We start from the raw sequence: 20,090 nt of genomic DNA on the forward strand, positions 1-20,090 counted from the left end.
AAAACCAGGATGAAGACGGACAACTAGGACCTATGAAAGCTTGGAAGCAGTGCACTATGGTACTTGTAGTTCTCTGGTAAAGTTGTAATGGACAGTGTTTTTTTTGTTTTTTTATCAGCGTAGCAGAAGATGTTTAAGCTCTAGCGGCTCATCAGATAAGCCCCGCCCACACCAATCAGAGCAGATTCAACATGTCAACACCTCCTCCTTCTCCTCCTCCTCCTCCCCCTCCCTCTCGCTCCCCATACAAGTCATTGCCCTCTCTACCACCCCTCCTCTCTCCCTCTCTCCACATTCAGACTCCATTACTTCCACCCAGCACACTGAGGGTTTTTCTCTCGTCCATCCGGGGCCATGTTTTGGTTTCACCGACTGTCCCTTGGACTCCTGCTGCTCCACCTGAGCGCCGCACAAGACGGTGAGTTCATAACATCTAAACTTTTAGGCTGAAAGGGGGCGAACATGGAGGTAAAGCGGGTTGGAAAAGACTCATGTTCAGAGTGGTGGTGGTGGCGTTGGTGGTGTTGGGGGGGTTGTGTGTTGATTGACGGCTGGCAGGTGACACTTGACCCCGTCCGGTTTCGTGTGTTTATCTCAACAGATTTGGGGATTTTTTAATGACTGACAGCAGCAGAATCTCTTCTCACATCTCATTGAACAATCAGGACTCAGGCTGCTCTGTGATTGGTGCAAAACGTTGCTCCGAAAACATTGAATTTATCCAACAACATAGAAAAAATGACTTAATATTAAGAGTATGTGGACAACATGTCGACCTGATGGAGCGAGATGAAAATCAGAGGATCAATAAAGTTATAACAGTTCATCCTGAGGGGAGCATGAATGGTGAAACACATTTCATCACAATCTATCAAACAGTCTCTGAGATGTTTCACTTAAAACCATAAATGTCAACCTCATGATGGCGCTTAAGAGTCAGTAGGGTTCCTCCTCTGGGGAGCAAGAATGTCTGAACCAAAGTTCATGACAATCCAGCCAAAAGTTGTCGACATTTCACTCAAAACTTTAAATGTCATTCTCATGGTGGTGCTTCAGGAAAAGTCACCAAAACTATTAGGATGCACCTTCAGGGAACCATGAATCTTGTATTTGTGAAACTTTTACTGGACGAGTGAAACTTTAACCTGGTGGTAGCGATAAATAAAAAGTCAGAGGATCACCAGAAACAGTAGGATTCATCCTGAGGGGAACATGAATGTCTGAACCACATTTCTTCACGATCGAACCAATAGACAAAATAACCTGTTTTAGGACATTTTGCTGAAGCTTATTAATAAAGAAAACCATTTGTCTTTGCAGTCTTTTTGGACGGCGAGGCGGCCAGTCAAGTTCTCCACCGACAGAGACGAGCCAACAGCTTTCTAGAGGAACTAAAACAAGGAAACATGGAGAGGGAGTGCATGGAGGAGCGCTGTGTCTTTGAGGAGGCGCGAGAGATCTTTGAAGACGAAGACAAAACTGTAACAACTCCTAAAACTAAAACACAACAAAATACATCACAACAAACCTCAGAGAGACAACAAGATTCTGGGAGACCCTGTATGATAGAGAGTGCTAGCTTAGCTTAAGATAGCTTAGCTCCCCAATGGTTAGCATTGGAGCTATTTCTTGATACTTTGTTGACTGAATATCTTGTTAGAAAACAAGATCAACATGTAAAAAGGTCAGATTGGAAGTCTGACTGAACCTGATTTGTTTTAAATATCCAGATTCAAACTTTAAATCCAAACGTTAAATAAAACATTAAACTCAAAAAAGGGTCCAAAAAACCTGCGTTAACGTTTCTCCACTGAGACTCACCGATCTGATTTCAAGTTGTTTTAACTTAATTCTGTTTTTCTTTTTTGCAGAATAAATTCTGGGCCAAATACGTTGGTAAGGAGTTTATTCTGTGTTGTAAAAATGACTAAACAAACCGGGTTATTTAATTCAGTGACAACGTGCTTCAAGAATGCACCTTTAAGAAGCAAAATATAAAAGTAACTAAACCACTAATCCTTGCAACACCTGAAAAGAAAGCAGCTTCTGAACGTAATCACTTGTCCAACTATGATCATATTTAATATACAAGTTAAATCTCATCTGAACTCTGTTCATCCTGCAGACGGCGACGCATGCGAGTCGATGCCCTGCGCTCATCAGGGACTCTGCAAAGACGGCATCGGCAGCTACAGCTGCTACTGCCAGTCTGGCTACGAGGGCTTCAACTGTGAAATCGGTACAGAACCACAATCCCTCTGGATATAAGAGTCCGTTAGCAAAGACCTGAACCCACTTCTTTAAACCAATCCTCAATGTTACTGATCATAGAAACCTGGGAGTCTCCAGGACGACACAACAAAACTGAAACAAAACTGTAGTTTAAGGCTACGAAATGTATGGCGATACACGCGTCAGGATACGATGTATTCCTATTAGATACAATACATATTGCAACACTATTTTTGCAATACTGCCGTTCTTGTCCGTCGAGCGTGTTGAGCTACACGGTGGGTCGTAAAAACCCGGCTCCTGGTTTGGACTTCATGTTTTTCTTTGTCTTTGCAGTTATTCCGGAGCTCTGTGAGAATAAAAACGGCGGCTGTAAACACTTCTGCAAAGTGGTGCAAGGAAACATCCAGTGCTCCTGCACCAACGGGTATTTCCTGGGATCAGACGACAAATCCTGCAACTCCCACGGTGAAAGAGACTCTGCATGGTTTTATTAGTTTAATAACTTTGGAAAAAGAACGCAGAGAATAAAAAGTTAAAGAGTGGTGAGGTCTAATAACTGTTTTACATCCTCAAGAGCTACGATGAAGATAAAATATCTGAAAATGATTTCCAAAATACTTTCCCTCTGACCTCTGACCTCTGAACTCTTTCAGAGCCCTTCAAATGCGGCGCCATCATCAGCGGAAACACCAGGACCGTTTTCAGGTACGTGCGTCAGAACACGACGGCCGTCAACGCCACAGAGTCGAACCAGACGGACCGCGGCGCCAACTCCACCGAGCCGTCGGATACGTCCTCACTTCCTGTTGACGGGGACGACAGTTTTGTTCCAGAAAATGAAAACGCGGTTTACGAGGAACAGGTTGTCCCTCAAATGGCGGGTAATACCCGCATCGTCAACGGGGAGGACTGTCCTCCAGGAGAATGTCCGTGGCAGGTAGGGACACTTTCTTTAAGACAAAATCTAAAACAACATGCCGATGATGACGATGTCCTCATGTAAGAAAACAGGGAGCGATGTACAGACAAAGAAACCCATGTTTCCTTGGACAGACCTGGGAGTCCATTACTGTCAGGAGGTCCATTGTTGTCTCAACATGGACCCCAAGAAGTTTACTTTATTATTGTGCAGAAGTAGTTTATTGTTTCTACGTGTACAACTTGAAGTCCTTTGTTGTCCCTACTTGGAGATCTTGAAGTCCATTACCATCCAGATGTCCATTGTTGTCTCCACATGGACCATAAGAAGTCTTTACAGACATCTGAAGTCCATAATTGCAGATGTTGAGTAATACCAACAGCTGTCCCGTCTCGTCTTCTAAGGCTCTCCTCCTGAACGAGGACGATCAAGGGTTCTGCGGAGGAACCATCCTCAACGAATACATCATCCTGACCGCCGCCCACTGCATGAACCAATCACGCTTCATTTACGTCAAGCTTGGTAAGTCTGACCGACCAATCAGCATGCAGCGTTGTGTTTGAACCGTCCAACCAAGACCCTTTGTGTGCGTTCAGGTGAGTTTGACGTGTTGGTGGATCACGGCAACGAAGCCACCCACCAAGTGAAAACCATCATCACACACAACAAGTACCGGCCGGACACCTACCACAACGACATCGCGCTCATCAAATTGGCCACGCCCATCAAGTTCTCCAGGTTCATCCTGCCGGCATGCATACCTGAGACGGAGTTTGCTGAAAAGGTGAACTTTCTCTACAAACAACGTAAACATTTGATGTTTGACATTTTGGTAAATGACTTTAACCTGAAAATCGACACCACTCTCGTGTCTACGGTAAATATGAAGCAACAGCTGGTTAGCTTAGCTTAGCATAAAGATGTTTCACTTAAAACCACAAATGTCAACCTCTTGGTGGCGCAAAAGGAAGAGTCTGAGGATCACCATAGTCAGTAGGGTTCATCCTCTGGGGAACTTGAATGTCCAATTTTTGACGATTTATCAAGTAAACGTTTCAATATGTTTAGTAAAAAACGTTGACCTGCTTGTGGCGCTAAATGAAAAGAGGAATGATCACTACTTTCTTTGTGATTCATCCTCTGGGGAACATGAACGTCTGACAATCTAGCCAATAGTTATGACTTTTCATGCAAAATTTCAAATGTCAACCTCATGGTGGCGCTAAAAGTCACCAAACTTATTAGGACTTCTGGGAACCATGAATCTCATAGTTGGATGAATGAAACTTTAACCTGTAAATTGACACCAGTCTCGTGTCCCTACAGTAAATATGAAGCAACAGCTAGTTAGCTTAGCTTAGCATAAAGTCTAGAAACAGTGGGAAACTGCTAGCCTGGCTCTGTCCAAAGGTAACAAACTCCTCCACCAGCAGTTCTAAAGCTCACTGTCTAATGTCTTATATTTAGTTTGTGTGGAAACAACAATTTGACAGTTTCTTTTTCGGCTTCCCGTAGTTGCTAGGTAACCAGTGTGGACGTCAGGAAGTTACAGGTTCAGTCCGTGAAACAGTCCGACACATAATCCCTAAACTTTTATTTCTATTTTCACACTTTGGACAAGTTAAACGAGCGGGATAACGTGTTTTTTAAGAGGTGCTAATACAGTCGAGTCGCGCTAGCTGTTTAGCATTGTTTTCAATCCTTATGCTAAGCTAAGCTAACCAGCTGCTCATATTTACTGTATATGAGATTGATACATTGATACTGATCTAAAATGATGCAAATACTAGAATACTTTCTCAATGTGACTGCCTGCTTCAACACCACAGAAGAAGACTGAGTTTCCTCCCTCCTCTTTCAGGTGCTGATGCGGCAGGAGGACGGCATGGTCAGCGGTTTCGGCCGACTCGGCGAAGGTCGGAAGCCGTCCACCATCTTGCAGCGGCTCACCATGCCTTACGTGGATCGGCACAGCTGCATCGAGTCCACCCAGCTACGCATCTCGACCCGCATGTTCTGCGCCGGCTACGACACGATAGCCAAAGACTCGTGCCAGGGTGACAGCGGCGGGCCGCACGTCACGCGCTACAGCAACACCTACTTCATCACCGGCATCGTGAGCTGGGGCGAAGGATGCGCACGCAAAGGCAAATACGGCGTCTACACACAGGTGTCCAAGTACATCCGCTGGATCAACGATGCCATCGACAAGATGATGCACACAGAGGAGAGCGGCGGCGGCAGAGTGAGGAGGCACCACGGCGCCATCAAGAGGCTGGTTCTGTAACACCGCGCTGAACACAGTTCTTCATCGGGCAGAGATCGGCCACTCTCATGTTATCATCGATTTTGTTTTAACAGTCACATTTAAACTTTTGACAATATTTACCCGTTTTAAAAAGACATCTCCAATACTCTTAAAGCTGCATTAATGAATGTGTTTGGCCACTAGGAGGCAGCAGATCAAGCTGCAAAACAACTCCAACTCATTATCAGTCCCCTACTTCCACATTCAGCCGACACTGATAGTGTCAAAAATGGAGCGTGGGGTTCCTCAGGGTTCCATCCTGGCTCCTCTATAATTTCTCTTTGATGAAAGCTGCATTCATGAATGTGTTTGGCCACTAGGGGGCAGCAGAACAAGCTGCATTAAAACATCCACGATATTATCAACTTCTAAAGTAGCTGCAGCTGACGTGTTAGCAAACCGCCCCGACTTCCACATCCAGCCGACACTGACGGTGTCAAAAATGGAGTGTGGAGTTCCTCAGGGTTCCATTCTGGCTCCTGTATATTTTCTTTTTGCTTGTAAAGTTACAGCAAACTAAAAAACATGTTGGCAAACTTTTATGTTCAGTAACATAATAAAATGTGTCTGTGTAATTTTGATCTGTTGGAACAAAAAATATATTTTTTTTAAATATTTGTGTAAGCAAAACATTGTCTGATTTCATGTTTTTTTCAGTCACTGGCATTAATTAGCTTTTAAAGCTGAAATTGAATCAAAATAAAGAAATACAACAAATACAGCCTGATGAATTACGTTTTTTGAATGAATAAAACTAAAATATTCAAAATGTTACATATACTTTCTCGCTGTTGGTGCATTTTTCTTAATACATTTCATTAAGAGTTTTATTAATACAAAATATTCACGTAAAAATATACTTTTCCTTTCTGGTCATCACCGTTAATCTTTTTTAATTATCTCCAGTTTTTAAATTTTATTTTATTATTTTTATGGCTGAACTTTAGGTCGTGACCTTTGACTACCGAACATTTAAAATACAAACATTTGTGATATTTTAAAGAGTAAAAGATGAATCACTGAATGAAGAAACGATGTTAGCATTTAGCCTCACGTTAGCATTCTTTGGTTTTCAGACTCCATGTTCTTTCCTGTATTTGCTCTGGATCCTCATTTTAATGATTAATCTCTTGTTTACCCCAAATAAACAAACGTACTGGATGTTACAGTCCCAGAGGTCGGACCTGCTGCTTGTTTGTGTTCTGAGGCCATCAGAGGGAGGACAGACCAGAGTCCACTGCAGAAACACAACGTTCACCGACAACGTTCAGGTCTTCTGTTAACCCTTTATGGAAACAGATCCGACCTGTTCAGGTGGAAACGGAACCTCTGAAAGCATTTAAGAGTTTAAACGATTACGTTTGTAAAAGTGTGAATGACTGCATCACAAGTCAACGTGTCAACCAACCGAAGTCTGACTCTGAAACCTGATTACATTTCAGATGGAGTTTTGTTTACGATCTCTTCATGTTGTCACATTATGACACACTAGTGTGTGTGTGTGTGTGTGTGTGTGTGTGTGTGTGTGTGTGTGTGTGTGTGTGTGTGTGTGTGTGTGTGTGTGTTGTCAGTGGGTCAGTGTCATGGCGGTCAGCATCATGTCGGCGTCTCTGCTGTGTCTCTACCTCGTCGTCTGCTTCCTTCAGGTTCTCATCCAAGGACAAGGTAAGACCTCTGACCTCCGGAGTGCGTTACCTTTAGTCGTTAGTGAAACAGATTTTAAATGTGTCGATTAATTATCTTTTTATGAACCGATCAATCAGGCAGGAAGTTAAATCAAACTGATATTAAACATTAAAAAGTACGGTGGTCTATGTGGGACAGAAACATACAGTATGTTGTAATAAGACTTATTGACAATAATAATCTAATTTAAATCTCATAATTATACTTCACTATGCAAAAAACTACCAGGCAGTAGAGAACAGCTCAGGAAAAGCACTGACGGAGGTAGGCTTAATTATGAAGCAGTTGATTATATTTATGATTTATATTATATGAATTGCTAAATATATCATACTGAACTTTCTTTTTAAATAAATAAACAATTCATTATTTAATAAATAAATGAGGGAATAAATACCTTAATAAATGTTAATATGAAGACATGAATGAGTCAATATAGTCAATAAATAAATAAAAGGAGACTTTTAATCTCCTCACATTAATCAATGAGATCGTTTTGCATCTTTCGTTTGAAAATAACAGACAGAAATATTAAGAAATATTATAGTTATTTATTGAACTATATTGGCTAATGCATAAGTTCATATTTACAATTATTTATATTTGTATTTATTTTAGGATGTATTTTATTTATTAAGAATATTTATTCAGTAATTTATTGCACTATATTGAATTATTTATTATTCATATTGTTCTATATATATATACATATACATTATATACACATATACATACACATATGTATATATATATACACATATACATATATATACATATATATATACATATATACATATATATATATACACACTTTTTCAGTATATATATATATATACATATATATACATATACATATATATATATACATACATATACATATATACATATACATATATATACACACACTTTTCAGGATGTATTTAAAAGGAATATGTATTTATTTATTGTTGTACTTAAATGTTATTCCACATGAAACACACTCATTCATATAATGTATAATTCATGTTCATAATTAAATCATAATTAACATCATTAGGTACCTTGTAAGATAATATTAGTAAAGTATATTGTGTGTGCAGTGTTCCGGGCTCCTAAGGACCAGGCGGTGTTCCTGAGGTCCAGACGAGCCAACAAGTACCTGGTGGAGGAGATCCTTCAGGGGAACCTGGAGAGGGAGTGTCGAGAGGAGCTGTGCACCTACGAGGAGGCCAGGGAGGTGTTTGAGGACAAGGAGAAGACGGTGAGACGACCGGCGATCCATCAGTCAATGATCAATGATCAATGATCAATAATCAGTGATCAATAATCAATGATCAATAATCAGTGATCAATGATCAATGATCAATGATCAATGATCAATAATCAGTGATCAATAATCAATGATCAATAATCAATGCTCAATAATCAATGATCAGTGATCAATAATCAATGATCAATAATCAATGATCAATGATCAATAATCAATGATCAATAATCAATAATCAGTGATCAATGATCAATAATCAATAATCAGTGATCAATAATCAATGATCAATGATCAATAATCAATAATCAATGATCAGTGATCAATAATCAATAATCAGTGATCAATGATCAATAATCAATGATCAATAATCAATGATCAATGATCAATAATCAATAATCAATGATCAATAATCAATAATCAATGATCAATAATCAATGATCAATAATCAATGATCAATGATCAATAATCAATGATCAATAATCAATAATCAGTGATCAATGCTCAATAATCAATGATCAATAATCAATAATCAATGATCAATAATCAATAATCAGTGATCAATAATCAATGATCAATAATCAATGATCAATAATCAATGATCAATAATCAATAATCAATGATCAATGATCAATAATCAATGATCAATAATCAATGATCAATAATCAATAATCAATAAATGATCAATAATCAATAATCAATGATCAATAATCAATGATCAATAATCAATCAATAATCAGTGATCAATAATCAATAATCAATGATCAATAATCAATCAATCAATCAGTGATCAATAATCAGTGATCAGATGGATTAAACTGTTTGATCTCGTTTCTCTTCAGAACGTCTTCTGGACCGTTTATTATGGTGAGTTTATCCTCCAACTACAACTTTAACATTTCATAAAGAAAAGTTACAAATGTCTAAAATATCTTTAATATAAATGATTAATAAGTAAAAATAAAAAAGATATTTGACATTTTCCAAATACATTTTATTAATGTTTATTCAATACATTACTTTTTTTAAACATAAAGTAAAAAAATATATAAATTAATATTAAATAAAAATGAAACCTTTTTTTATGCTCAAAAAATATAAATATTATATATAACTTTTTAAACATTTTCTAAAGAAATATATAAATACGATAAATTTCTATTTACAGAAAAAATATAAATTAATAATGAATAAACATAAAACATTAAAATGTTATTTTTTATTATTTTTTTTTACATTTTCCAACTTTTTTAACATTTAGCGTAAAAATGTAATAATAAACAAAAAAACAAAACAATGTTTGAACCTTCAGATAATAAATTATATGGTTTCTCTGATGGAATGAAACAATAAAATATTGACTTTAATAATTGTTCTGATGTATAAATATATATGAATAAATAAATAATATTTTTTAAAGGTTTCGTTCACTTGAGAATAAACAAATAAAAACAAAATCTAAAATTCATTCTTTGTCGTATTATTAAAAACATTTTTATTTCTCGGTGATATTGATCGGTGTGTGATCAGATGGGGACCAGTGTAGCCCCCCTGCCTGCATGGAGGGAACTGCACCGATAAAGTGGGGGTTCCACTGCTCCTGCCCCCCCCCTCACTACGGACCGACCTGTGAACTGGGAGCTCCAGAAGACGGACGAAAGCCGCCGTACAAAAAAGTCAACCGAGCAGGTCTGGACCACGCCCACCGCGACATTAGCCCCGCCTCCACTGAGGGGCGGGGCTTATATTAAACCACAACAGGTGATTTTAGTGAATGAAACGTGTCTGATGTTCAGAGCTCTCAGAGTGTCCGACCGACGGGCCGACGGCGTGTCACCAGCTGTGCTCGCCGTCCTCCCTCTCCTTCACCTGCTCCTGCTTGCCGGGATTCAAACTACAGACCGACGGGCGGAGCTGCCTCGCTGAAGGTCTGACGCCACAGAACGCCACGTTAGCCCAAGCAGCTCGAACCGGGTCACTAACGCCATCTTTGTGTCCTCAGTGGCGTTTCCCTGTGGTCGACTTCCTGAAAACCTCAACGCCACGCCGTCACTGTGTCGCCATGGAAACTGTCCCTGGCAGGTAAGACGGTCTCAGCCAATCACGGCGAGGCTTCTGCTCATAATGTTGTATTCAGAGCAGGGTGTTTGTTTCGCCGCTCCAGGTGTCCCTGGTGAGCAGCAGAGGGGCGGAGCTGTGTGGCGGCGTTGTGCTGGGGCGCCGCTCCGTCCTGACCGCCGCCCGCTGCGTCCTGACGGGCTCACCATCCGACCTCCGGCCCTCCAGGTTCGCCGTGGTCGCCGGTATGAAGTTTAAACAAAGCTTCTTTTCCCTTTACTTTAAGCATAGATTGTCCACTGAATGATATCATTTTCTCGTCTCCTAGGCGACGGCGATGAGAAGAGGCTTGTCCCCGTCCGGGCGCTGTACGTCCACAATGGTTTCCGTACCGATCGCCACGACAACGATCTCGCCCTCCTGGAGCTGGCCCGCCCCTGACCTTTAGCCCCGCCCTCATCCACCTCTGCCTGCCCACCAAGGACTTTAGCGAAAACATCCTGATGAATTCTGGGAAGACAGGCATGGCCACGAGGCGGACCCAGAAACCGGTCTACATGACGCTGGACGAGTGTCGCCGTCAGATGTTCTTCTCACATCCACTGAGCAACAAAATGTTCTGCATGAGGAGCCAGAACGTAGCCCAGAGGAGCCAGAATGGACCTTTGGGGAACCAAAATGGACCTTCAAGGAACCTGGACCGAGCCCAGCAGAGGCTGAATGGCCGCACAGTGAACCAGAACCAGAATCCAGCCCAGAATGGGCCGCCCAACAGAGCAGAAAACAATACCAGGTCAAAGATTCAGAATCAGGAGCCCTCAGACCTTCATTCGAGGTCGGAGGTCAGCGCCCGGCGATGCGGCGATCTGTTGCCGGGGACGGCGGTTGCCACGGTGGAACGAGGGACGGCGTTCCTGACGGGGCTGCTGATGTCATCGTCGTCGGGCTGCGACGGCCAGGTGTTCACCAAACTGTCCCGCTACCTGAGCTGGATCCGACCAAGGCTGGAGGCCGCCGAGGATCACATGACCACTCTGGTCAGCGAGTATCCTGAGGTCCGCTAAATGAACCACCAAACGCCGCCGCCATCTTTAAAACTCTTCGACAAATCATCGTCTGTTTCTTATCGTTTTTATAAACACTCATCACTGATACTTTTGCTTCTCATAAAAAATGTTTTACAATTATGGATCAGCCGTTACGCTGACGATGTTCTTCTGTCTGTTTACAATAATTATTCTAACAGATAAAAACTGATTCATTCAGACTCCAGATGCTTTATTATCATGTTTGATGATTGATCAGTAAACATTGAGTAAAGAGGTCTAAACTAACTCTACACTAACCTTCTGTTTCTATGTGAAGTCTGAAGAATGATGAAGTTCATTGCAGCTCGTTCTAGGCTGCTTTTATTGTGAAACTCTTGACATTGAAACAGGAAGTTGTTCCTGTTTAAATGTAAGCTTATTACTTTGTCTCTTTCAGTTTTTTACTTCCACAACCCATTGTTGAAGCTAAAATCTAAAGCTTTAAAAGCACTAGAATGTAGTTTGGAAGTTGAATCTTTTATTTAACATCTGTGCAAAAAACGGCAGAAAATATGAAATAATCAAAACATGAAGATCATATTCAAAATCAGAAGTTTGTATTTGAGATGTGCAACTTTGAAAGTGATGAATTTGTCAAAGTGTTGCCTAAATAAAGACTCCAGTACCCACAATGCACCGTCCAAAGCCTTGAGGAAACGCAGGTTTGTGTTAATAAACAGAAGACGTTCGACACGCTGTAGAAACCAGCATCTGTTTTATTCAACACGTTTTTACAGTACAAAACAAAAATAGAGCATCACAGCCAGAGGGGATTGTGGGTAACGTAGTCTAGGAGATGGAGGAGAGAGGAGGGAACGGATTCTGTTTACTGACCACGAGCTTCTGGTGCTGATGGGAGATGTAACCTTTGATGTGACCCTGAGAGGAGACAGAAACCACAGAAGAAGAGTTGTTCGTCTGCTTCCCGTCTTCAGTCCAGGGTGTGTGTGTGTGTGTGTGTGTGTGTGTGTGTGTGTGTGTGTGTGTGTGTGTGTGTGTGTGTCTGGGCTCACCATGTAGATGAGGTTGGCCAGGATACACTGGACCTCGTCCAGGTCCACGTCGTCCAGCTGCATCATCTTCATGGCCACCAGGAAGGCGTCCAGAGGAAGCTGGTGAGTCCTCAGAAGAAGATACCTGCAGACATCGGCTCAGGTTAGACCACCAGGAGGACCTGGACTATCCTGTCTCTGGCTACAGTACCGGTGGGATCCACCAGGAGGACCTGGACTCACACTTTCTTGAAGAGGTTCCTGTAGGTGATGATCTTCAGCTTCTCCAGGATGAGGAAGATCCCACAGCGGATGAAGAAGGTCTCGTGTTTGGACAGAGCTTCGTTCAGCAGCAGCAGGTTCCCCTCACTGAAACACAGTTCACCTGTGAGATCAGCTGTGAGATCACCTGACAGTACGATGATGTCACTTCCTGTTGTGTTACCAGCTCTGCTTACCTCACAGATTTGGTGACGTCGGCAAACTGCATGAGGTCGTACTTCCTCAGGAGCTGATGAGTCGGCATGTGACCCTGAAACAACAAGCTGTGGTCAGACTGGGGGAACTGGTCTGAACTAGTCTCAACTGGTCTACACAGGTCTAAAATGGTATACACCTAGTCTGAACTGGTCTACACAGGTCTAAAATGGTATACGCCTAGTCTGAACTGGTCTACACAGGTCTAAAATGGTATACACCTAGTCTGAACTGGTCTACACAGGTCTAAAATGGTATACACCTAGTCTGAACTGGTCTACACAGGTCTAAAATGGTATACACCTAGTCTGAACTGGTCTTCATCAGGCTAAAATGGTCTGAAGTGGTTCCTCACCAGCAGCATCTTGACGGGCAGCAGGTAGATGAGGATCATCCTCTTGTTCTTCTGACTGGAACGATGACAGTGATGGAACGCGTACGACAGGAACTCCTCCGCTGCAGAGACACACATGATCAATAACATGATCAATAACATGATCAATAACATGATCAATAACATGATCAACAACATGATCAATAACATGATCAACAACATGATCAACAACATGATCATCAACATGATCAACAACATGATCAATAACATGATCAATAACATGATCAACAACATGATCAACAACATGATCAACAACATGATCAATAACATGATCAACAACATGATCAACAACATGATCAACAACATGATCAATAACATGATCAACAACATGATCAACAACATGATCAACAACATGATCAATAACATCAACACATGATCAACAACATGATCAACAACATGATCAATAACATGATCAATAACATGATCAACAACATGATCAATCATGATCAATAACATGATCAATAACATGATCAATAACATGATCAACAACATGATCAATAACATGATCAATAACATGATCAACATGATCAATAACATGATCAACAACATGATCAACAACATGATCAACAACATGATCAATAACATGATCAATAACATGATCAACATGATCAATAACATGATCAACAACATGATCAACAACATGATCAACATGATCAACAACATGATCAACATGATCAATAACATGATCAATAACATGATCAATAACATGATCAACAACATGATCAACATGATCAACAACATGATCAATAACATGATCAATAACATGATCAACATGATCAATAACATGATCAACAACATGATCAACATGATCAACAACATGATCAACATGATCAATAACATGATCAACATGATCAACATGATCAATAACATGATCAATAACATGATCAATAACATGATCAATAACATGATCAATAACATGATCAATAACATGATCAACATGATCAATAACATGATCAATAACATGATCAATAACATGATCAACATGATCAATAACATGATCAACAACATGATCAATAACATGATCAACATGATCAATAACATGATCAATAACATGATCAATAACATGATCAACATGATCAACATGATCAACAACATGATCAATAACATGATCAATAACATGATCAATAACATGATCAACAACATGATCAACAACATGATCAATAACATGATCAATAACATGATCAACAACATGATCAACATGATCAACAACATGATCAACATGATCAATAACATGATCAACATGATCAATAACATGATCAATAACATGATCAACATGATCAATAACATGATCAATAACATGATCAATAACATGATCAATAACATGATCAACAACATGATCAATAACATGATCAATAACATGATCAACAACATGATCAATAACATGATCAACAACATGATCAATAACATGATCAACAACATGATCAACATGATCAACAACATGATCAACATGATCAATAACATGATCAACATGATCAATAACATGATCAATAACATGATCAATAACATGATCAATAACATGATCAACAACATGATCAATAACATGATCAATAACATGATCAATAACATGATCAATAACATGATCAACATGATCAATAACATGATCAACATGATCAATAACATGATCAACATGATCAATAAGCAATATATCGATCAGTGGTGTTTATATTAATATTCTGATTTATAGGAACCACCGAGTTAAAGGACAAATACAACAAACAATGAAAAGAGTTAGAAACTACACAAAGAGACAGTAGTACTGTAGTAGTACTGTAGTATTAGTACAGTACTAATGCAGTACTATTGCAGTAGTATTACTGTAGTATTAGTACAGTACTAATGCAGTACTATTGCAGTAGTATTACTGGAGTATTAGTACAGTACTAATGCAGTACTATTGCAGTAGTATTACTGGAGTATTAGTACAGTATTGTTACAGTACTATTGCAGTAGTATTACTGTACTATTACTGTAGTATTGCAGTAGTATTACTCTAGTATTAGTACAGTATTGTTACAGTACTATTGCAGTAGTATTACTCTAGTATTGCAGTAGTATTGTTACAGTAGTATTACAGTAGTATTGCAGTAGTATTGTTACTGTAGTATTACAGTAGTATTGCAGTAGTATTACTGTAGTATTACTGTAGTAGTATTACTGTAGTATTGCAGTAGTATTGTTACTGTAGTATTACTGTAGTATTGCAGTAGTATTACTGTAGTATTACTGTAGTAGTATTACTGTAGTATTGTTACAGTAGTATTACAGTAGTATTGCAGTAGTATTGTTACTGTAGTATTACTGTAGTATTGCAGTAGTATTACTGTAGTATTACTGTAGTAGTATTACTGTAGTATTGTTACAGTAGTATTACAGTAGTATTGCAGTAGTATTGTTACTGTAGTATTACTGTAGTATTGCAGTAGTATTACTGTAGTATTACTGTAGTATTACTGTAGTATTACAGTAGTATTGCTGTAGTATTACTGTTGTAGTATTACAGTAGTATTGCAGTAGTATTACTGTAGTATTACCTGGCTTGAAGTCGCTGTCGAACATGGCCTTGCGGCCCACGTAGTACTTGTACGTGACCTTCTGAGCCGGACTGTAGTCGTTCTTCAGGTTGGAGCTGTCGATGGCTCTGATCAGAGGTTTACACAGGTGAAGCTTATTGATCTGATCCACCAGGGAGGAACACATCATCACATCAGTAATAATACCAGTACGATAGTATTCATCTCAACAGAAGGAGACATATTCCTAAATGAAACTTTATTGATACATTGTGTCGTTGTCAGACCTTGAAGTAGATCTTGAAGAGCTGGTTGCTCAGAAACATCATGCCCCACTTCTTTGAGTCGTCGATGCCGGCTCGACTGAGGGACAGAAACACAACCCGGAGTTCAACCTCACTCTCTGCTTCACTCTACTTCACTCTCTGCTTCACTCTACTTCACTCTCTGCTTCACTCTGCTTCACTCTCTGCTTCAGGCAGGAGGAAGAAGTACTTTGACCACAGTGTAGAAATACTCCGACTTAAGTCCAATCCTTCAGTTTTCTGAGACAGTGAAACGCAGTAAAACACTTGTACTCAGTGTGTTTTTGTTGTGTATTTATACTGCATTTGTGTATTAGTACTGACTTGTCGCTGGCACAAACTCTGAAGCAGCTCATCAGCTGTTCTGCTGCTTTCTCCAACATCTCCCCCGGCTGACCTTTGCCCTTCTTCTGCAACTGCTGCTCCGCCTGCACACACACACACACACACACACACACAAAGGTCAAAGGTCATCCCGGCAGCAGCTGACCTCGGATCAGTCTCAGTCTCTCTCAGTGTGTTTTCTTACGTTGTTGGCGAATATCCTGAGATCCAGCGTGACAGCGAACATCACCGGCAGAGCCCTGAGAGAGAGAGAGAGACACACACACACACACACACACACACACACACACACACACACACACACACACACACACACACACACACACACACACACACACACACACACACACACACACACACACACACACACACACACACACACACACACACACACACACACACACACACACACACACACACAGGTGAGGCCGTATCCTAGCAACCCTCGGAGCATCTACCTGAGTGGGCGGAGCCTCACCTGCAGCCGGGGGTTGACGACGTGCGGGTGTTTGAAGGAGAGAAGCTCGGAGCAGAAGGAGCCTTCGTGGCTGTCGATGGCCTCGTAGACCTGCAGCAGAGGAACACCAACGAAGAAGAAGAGTGTTAACGCTGCAGAGGAACACCAACGAAGAAGAGTGTGTTAGCGCTGCAGAGGAACACCAACGAAGAAGAGTGTGTTAACGCTGCAGAGGAACACCAACGAAGAAGAGTGTGTTAGCGCTGCAGAGGAACACCAACGAAGAAGAGTGTGTTAGCGCTGCAGAGGAACACCAACGAAGAAGAGTGTGTTAACGCTGCAGAGGAACACCAACGAAGAAGAGTGTGTTAACGCTGCAGAGGAACACCAACGAAGAAGAGTGTGTTAACGCTGCAGAGGAACACCAACGAAGAAGAGTGTGTTAATGCTGCAGAGGAACACCAGCGAAGAAGAGTGTGTGGTTACCTGCTGCAGGTACTGGTTGATGGTGATGTGAGCCATGACAGCTGCAGCTCTGCAACCTGAAAACACACAAGTACTTCAGTCACAGTACTACTACACAGAACTACAACACAGTACTACATTACATTACATCACATTACATTACATTACAGTCATGTAGCAGACGCTTTTATCCAAAGCGACTTACAGGAAGTGTGTTCAACATAGGTATTCAAGAGAACTACTAGTCACCAGAAGTCATCAGTGCATCTCCTTTCTTAAACAAGCATCTTAAAGCATAAACCAGAGCAAAAGTACAGAAACAAACTAATATGATACAATAAGAGGAAGGCTCAGGGTAGTACTTCTTTATCAGGTAGTACTTCTTTATCAGGTAGTACTTCTTTATCAGGTAGTACTTCTTTATCAGGTAGTACTTCTTTATCAGTAGTACTTCTTTATCAGGTAGTACTTCTTTATCAGTAGTACTTCTTTATCAGGTAGTACTTCTTTATCAGTAGTACTTCTTTATCAGTAGTACTTCTTTATCAGTAGTACTTCTTTATCAGTAGTACTTCTTTATCAGGTAGTACTTCTTTATCAGTAGTACTTCTTTATCAGTAGTACTTCTTTATCAGGTAGTACTTCTTTATCAGGTAGTACTTCTTTATCAGTAGTACTTCTTTATCAGGTAGTACTTCTTTATCAGTAGTACTTCTTTATCAGGTAGTACTTCTTTATCAGTAGTACTTCTTTATCAGGTAGTACTTCTTTATCAGGTAGTCAGATTACTATGAAAACAATAATTGCAACAGACTAATCCGAATATAGTAAGTGCTACAAACTACTACGAATAGGATAAGTGCAGTAAACAAATACAAATTCAATAAGTGCAGCGAACTGATACGAATACAGTAAGTGCAGCAACTAATACGAGTGCAATAAGTGCTACGAGGAAGGCTCCGGGTAGTACTTCTTGAAGAGGTGAGTTTTCAGCCTGCGCCTAAAGATAGGCAGCGACTCTGCTGTCCTGACGTCAGTGGGGAGTTCATTCCACCACTGAGGGGCCAGGACAGAAAAAAGCTGTGACCGGGTGGATCGGCCGCAGGGACCTCTGAGCGACGGGGCAACCAATCGCCCCGAGGCAGCAGAGCGAAGTGGTCGGGCAGGGGTGTAGGGCTTGACCAAGGCCTGGAGATAGGAAGGAGCTGTTCCTTTCACTGCCCTGTAGGCTAGCACCAGAGTCTTAAACTGGATGCGAGCTCTTACAGGGAGCCAGTGTAGGGAACGGAGAAGGGAAGTTGTGTGAGAGAACTTGGGGCGATTGAACACCAGACGTGCTGCAGCTTTCTGGACAAGCTCCAGAGGTCTGATGGCCGACGCCGGCTCCAGCAAGTAGTGAGTTGCAGTAGTCCAGGCGGGAGATGACCAGAGCCTGGATGAGCACCTGCGCCGTCTCCTCAGTGAGGAAGGGGCGAATCCTCCTGATGTTGTAGAGGAGGAATCTGCAGGAGCGTGTGACCGATGCAATGTTTGCTGAGAACGACAGTTGGTCGTCCAGGGTCACACCCAGATTCCTCACAGTCCGAGTTGGCGTCACCACGGCATCATCAATGGTGATGGACAGGTCTCGGTGCGGGCAACCCTTCCCCGGGAGGAAGAGTAGCTCGGTTTTGTCCAGGTTCAGCTTCAGGTGGTGTGTCGCCATCCACCTCGAGATGTCAGCCAAGCACGCAGCAATGCGTGCCTCCACTTGGGTGTCACCGGGAGGAAATGACAAGACCAGCTGGGTGTCATCGGCATAACAATGGTAGGAGAAGTCATGGGAGCGAATAACAGAACCCAGAGATGTTGTGTAGAGCGAGAAGAGAAGGGGGCCCAGAACTGAACCTTGTGGAACCCCCGTAGTCAGCGTGCGTGGTTCTGACACGCCCCCCTCCATGTCACCTGGTAGGATCGGCCTGTCAGATAGGATGCAAGCAGGGAGAGTGCAGAGCCTGAGATGCCCATCCCCTCGAGGGTGGAGAGGAGGATCTGGTGGTTCACTGTGTCAAACGCCGCTGACAGGTCCAGGAGAATCAGGACAGAGGAGAGAGAGTTCGCTCTCGCAGCGTGAAGTGACTCTGTCACCGCAAGGAGGGCCGTCTCTGACGAGTGACCCACCTTGAACCCGGACTGGTGGGGGTCCAAGAGGTTGTTCTGGTGGAGGTAGGAAGACAGTTGTTTAGAGACAGCGCGTTCAAGTGTTTTGGATAGAAAGGGTAGAAGAGAAACCGGTCTGAAGTTCTTGACATCAGAGGGGTCAAGTGATGGTTTTTTCAGAAGGGGGGTGACTCTGGCAGTCTTGAAAGCCGAGGGAAAGCATCCCGAGACGAGAGATGTGTTGATGAGGTGGGTGAGGAAAGGAAGGAGTTCAGTGGCAATAGACTGAAGAAGAGGGGAGGGGATCGGGTCAAGGGAGCACGTGGTGGGGCGGTTAGATGTAACAAGGTCAAGGACCTCGTTAGGGGAGAGGGGAGCAAAATAGGGTAAGATGGGGTGTGGAGAGGGAAGGGGGAGCTGAGGGGGAAGAGCTGGAGAGGGTAGAGAGGGAGAGGGTGGACAGGGAGAG

The 20,090-nt window shown here is 41.7% G+C and overlaps 3 protein-coding genes across 4 annotated transcripts; 2 read left to right on the forward strand and 1 right to left on the reverse strand.

The window, feature by feature from the left end:
• Positions 1–265: 265 nt before the first annotated feature.
• Positions 266–6,179, forward strand: f10 (coagulation factor X). The gene is made up of 9 exons (XM_054623673.1): positions 266–418; positions 1,321–1,481; positions 1,872–1,896; positions 2,126–2,239; positions 2,569–2,700; positions 2,889–3,172; positions 3,559–3,676; positions 3,751–3,938; positions 5,016–6,179. The coding sequence occupies exons 1-9, from the start codon at positions 355–357 to the stop codon at positions 5,439–5,441; spliced, it is 1,512 nt and encodes a 503-aa protein (XP_054479648.1). The 5' UTR covers positions 266–354; the 3' UTR covers positions 5,442–6,179.
• A 522-nt stretch (positions 6,180–6,701) lies between these two features.
• LOC129111653 (vitamin K-dependent protein Z-like) lies at positions 6,702–12,228 on the forward strand. Of its 2 annotated transcripts, none has more exons than XM_054623688.1 (8): positions 6,702–7,127; positions 8,228–8,388; positions 9,234–9,258; positions 9,922–10,080; positions 10,197–10,319; positions 10,394–10,473; positions 10,556–10,694; positions 10,778–12,228. In XM_054623688.1, the coding sequence occupies exons 1-8, from the start codon at positions 7,046–7,048 to the stop codon at positions 10,888–10,890; spliced, it is 882 nt and encodes a 293-aa protein (XP_054479663.1). In that variant the 5' UTR covers positions 6,702–7,045; the 3' UTR covers positions 10,891–12,228. The 2 variants fall into 2 exon arrangements, with proteins under 2 accessions (XP_054479663.1, XP_054479662.1); XM_054623687.1 differs by having other exon boundaries at positions 6,705–7,127; positions 10,188–10,319.
• A 7-nt stretch (positions 12,229–12,235) lies between these two features.
• Positions 12,236–16,845, reverse strand: LOC129111654 (PCI domain-containing protein 2-like). Its single transcript, XM_054623690.1, has 9 exons — positions 16,745–16,845; positions 16,540–16,643; positions 16,198–16,273; positions 15,932–16,073; positions 13,362–13,462; positions 12,988–13,061; positions 12,773–12,898; positions 12,551–12,674; positions 12,236–12,416 (listed from the first exon to the last, which is right to left on the reverse strand). Exons 1-9 carry the CDS (start codon positions 16,784–16,786, stop codon positions 12,327–12,329), a joined length of 879 nt encoding a protein of 292 aa, XP_054479665.1. The 5' UTR covers positions 16,787–16,845; the 3' UTR covers positions 12,236–12,326.
• Positions 16,846–20,090: the final 3,245 nt, after the last annotated feature.

This window comes from Anoplopoma fimbria, chromosome 22 (genome assembly GCF_027596085.1).
Source record: "Anoplopoma fimbria isolate UVic2021 breed Golden Eagle Sablefish chromosome 22, Afim_UVic_2022, whole genome shotgun sequence".
NCBI classification, from domain to species: Eukaryota; Metazoa; Chordata; class Actinopteri; order Perciformes; family Anoplopomatidae; genus Anoplopoma; species Anoplopoma fimbria.

Bases quoted from the DNA above. Each gene is read 5' to 3' on its own strand.
- f10 (XM_054623673.1), top strand. From the start codon at position 355: ATGTTTTGGTTTCACCGACTGTCCCTTGGACTCCTGCTGCTCCACCTG. The intron at 2,701-2,888 runs GTGAAAGAGACT...GAACTCTTTCAG, and splicing joins CAAATCCTGCAACTCCCACG to AGCCCTTCAAATGCGGCGCC. The intron at 3,173-3,558 runs GTAGGGACACTT...TCGTCTTCTAAG, and splicing joins CAGGAGAATGTCCGTGGCAG to GCTCTCCTCCTGAACGAGGA.
- LOC129111654 (XM_054623690.1), bottom strand. From the start codon at position 16,786: ATGTTCGCTGTCACGCTGGATCTCAGGATATTCGCCAACAAC. The intron at 16,644-16,744 runs GTAAGAAAACAC...GTGTGTGTGCAG, and splicing joins TCAGGATATTCGCCAACAAC to GCGGAGCAGCAGTTGCAGAA. The intron at 13,062-13,361 runs GTGAGGAACCAC...TTGTTGTTTCAG, and splicing joins TGCCCGTCAAGATGCTGCTG to GGTCACATGCCGACTCATCA.
- LOC129111653 (XM_054623687.1), top strand. From the start codon at position 7,046: ATGGCGGTCAGCATCATGTCGGCGTCTCTGCTGTGTCTCTACCTCGTC. The intron at 8,389-9,233 runs GTGAGACGACCG...GTTTCTCTTCAG, and splicing joins TTGAGGACAAGGAGAAGACG to AACGTCTTCTGGACCGTTTA. The intron at 9,259-9,921 runs GTGAGTTTATCC...GTGTGTGATCAG, and splicing joins CTTCTGGACCGTTTATTATG to ATGGGGACCAGTGTAGCCCC.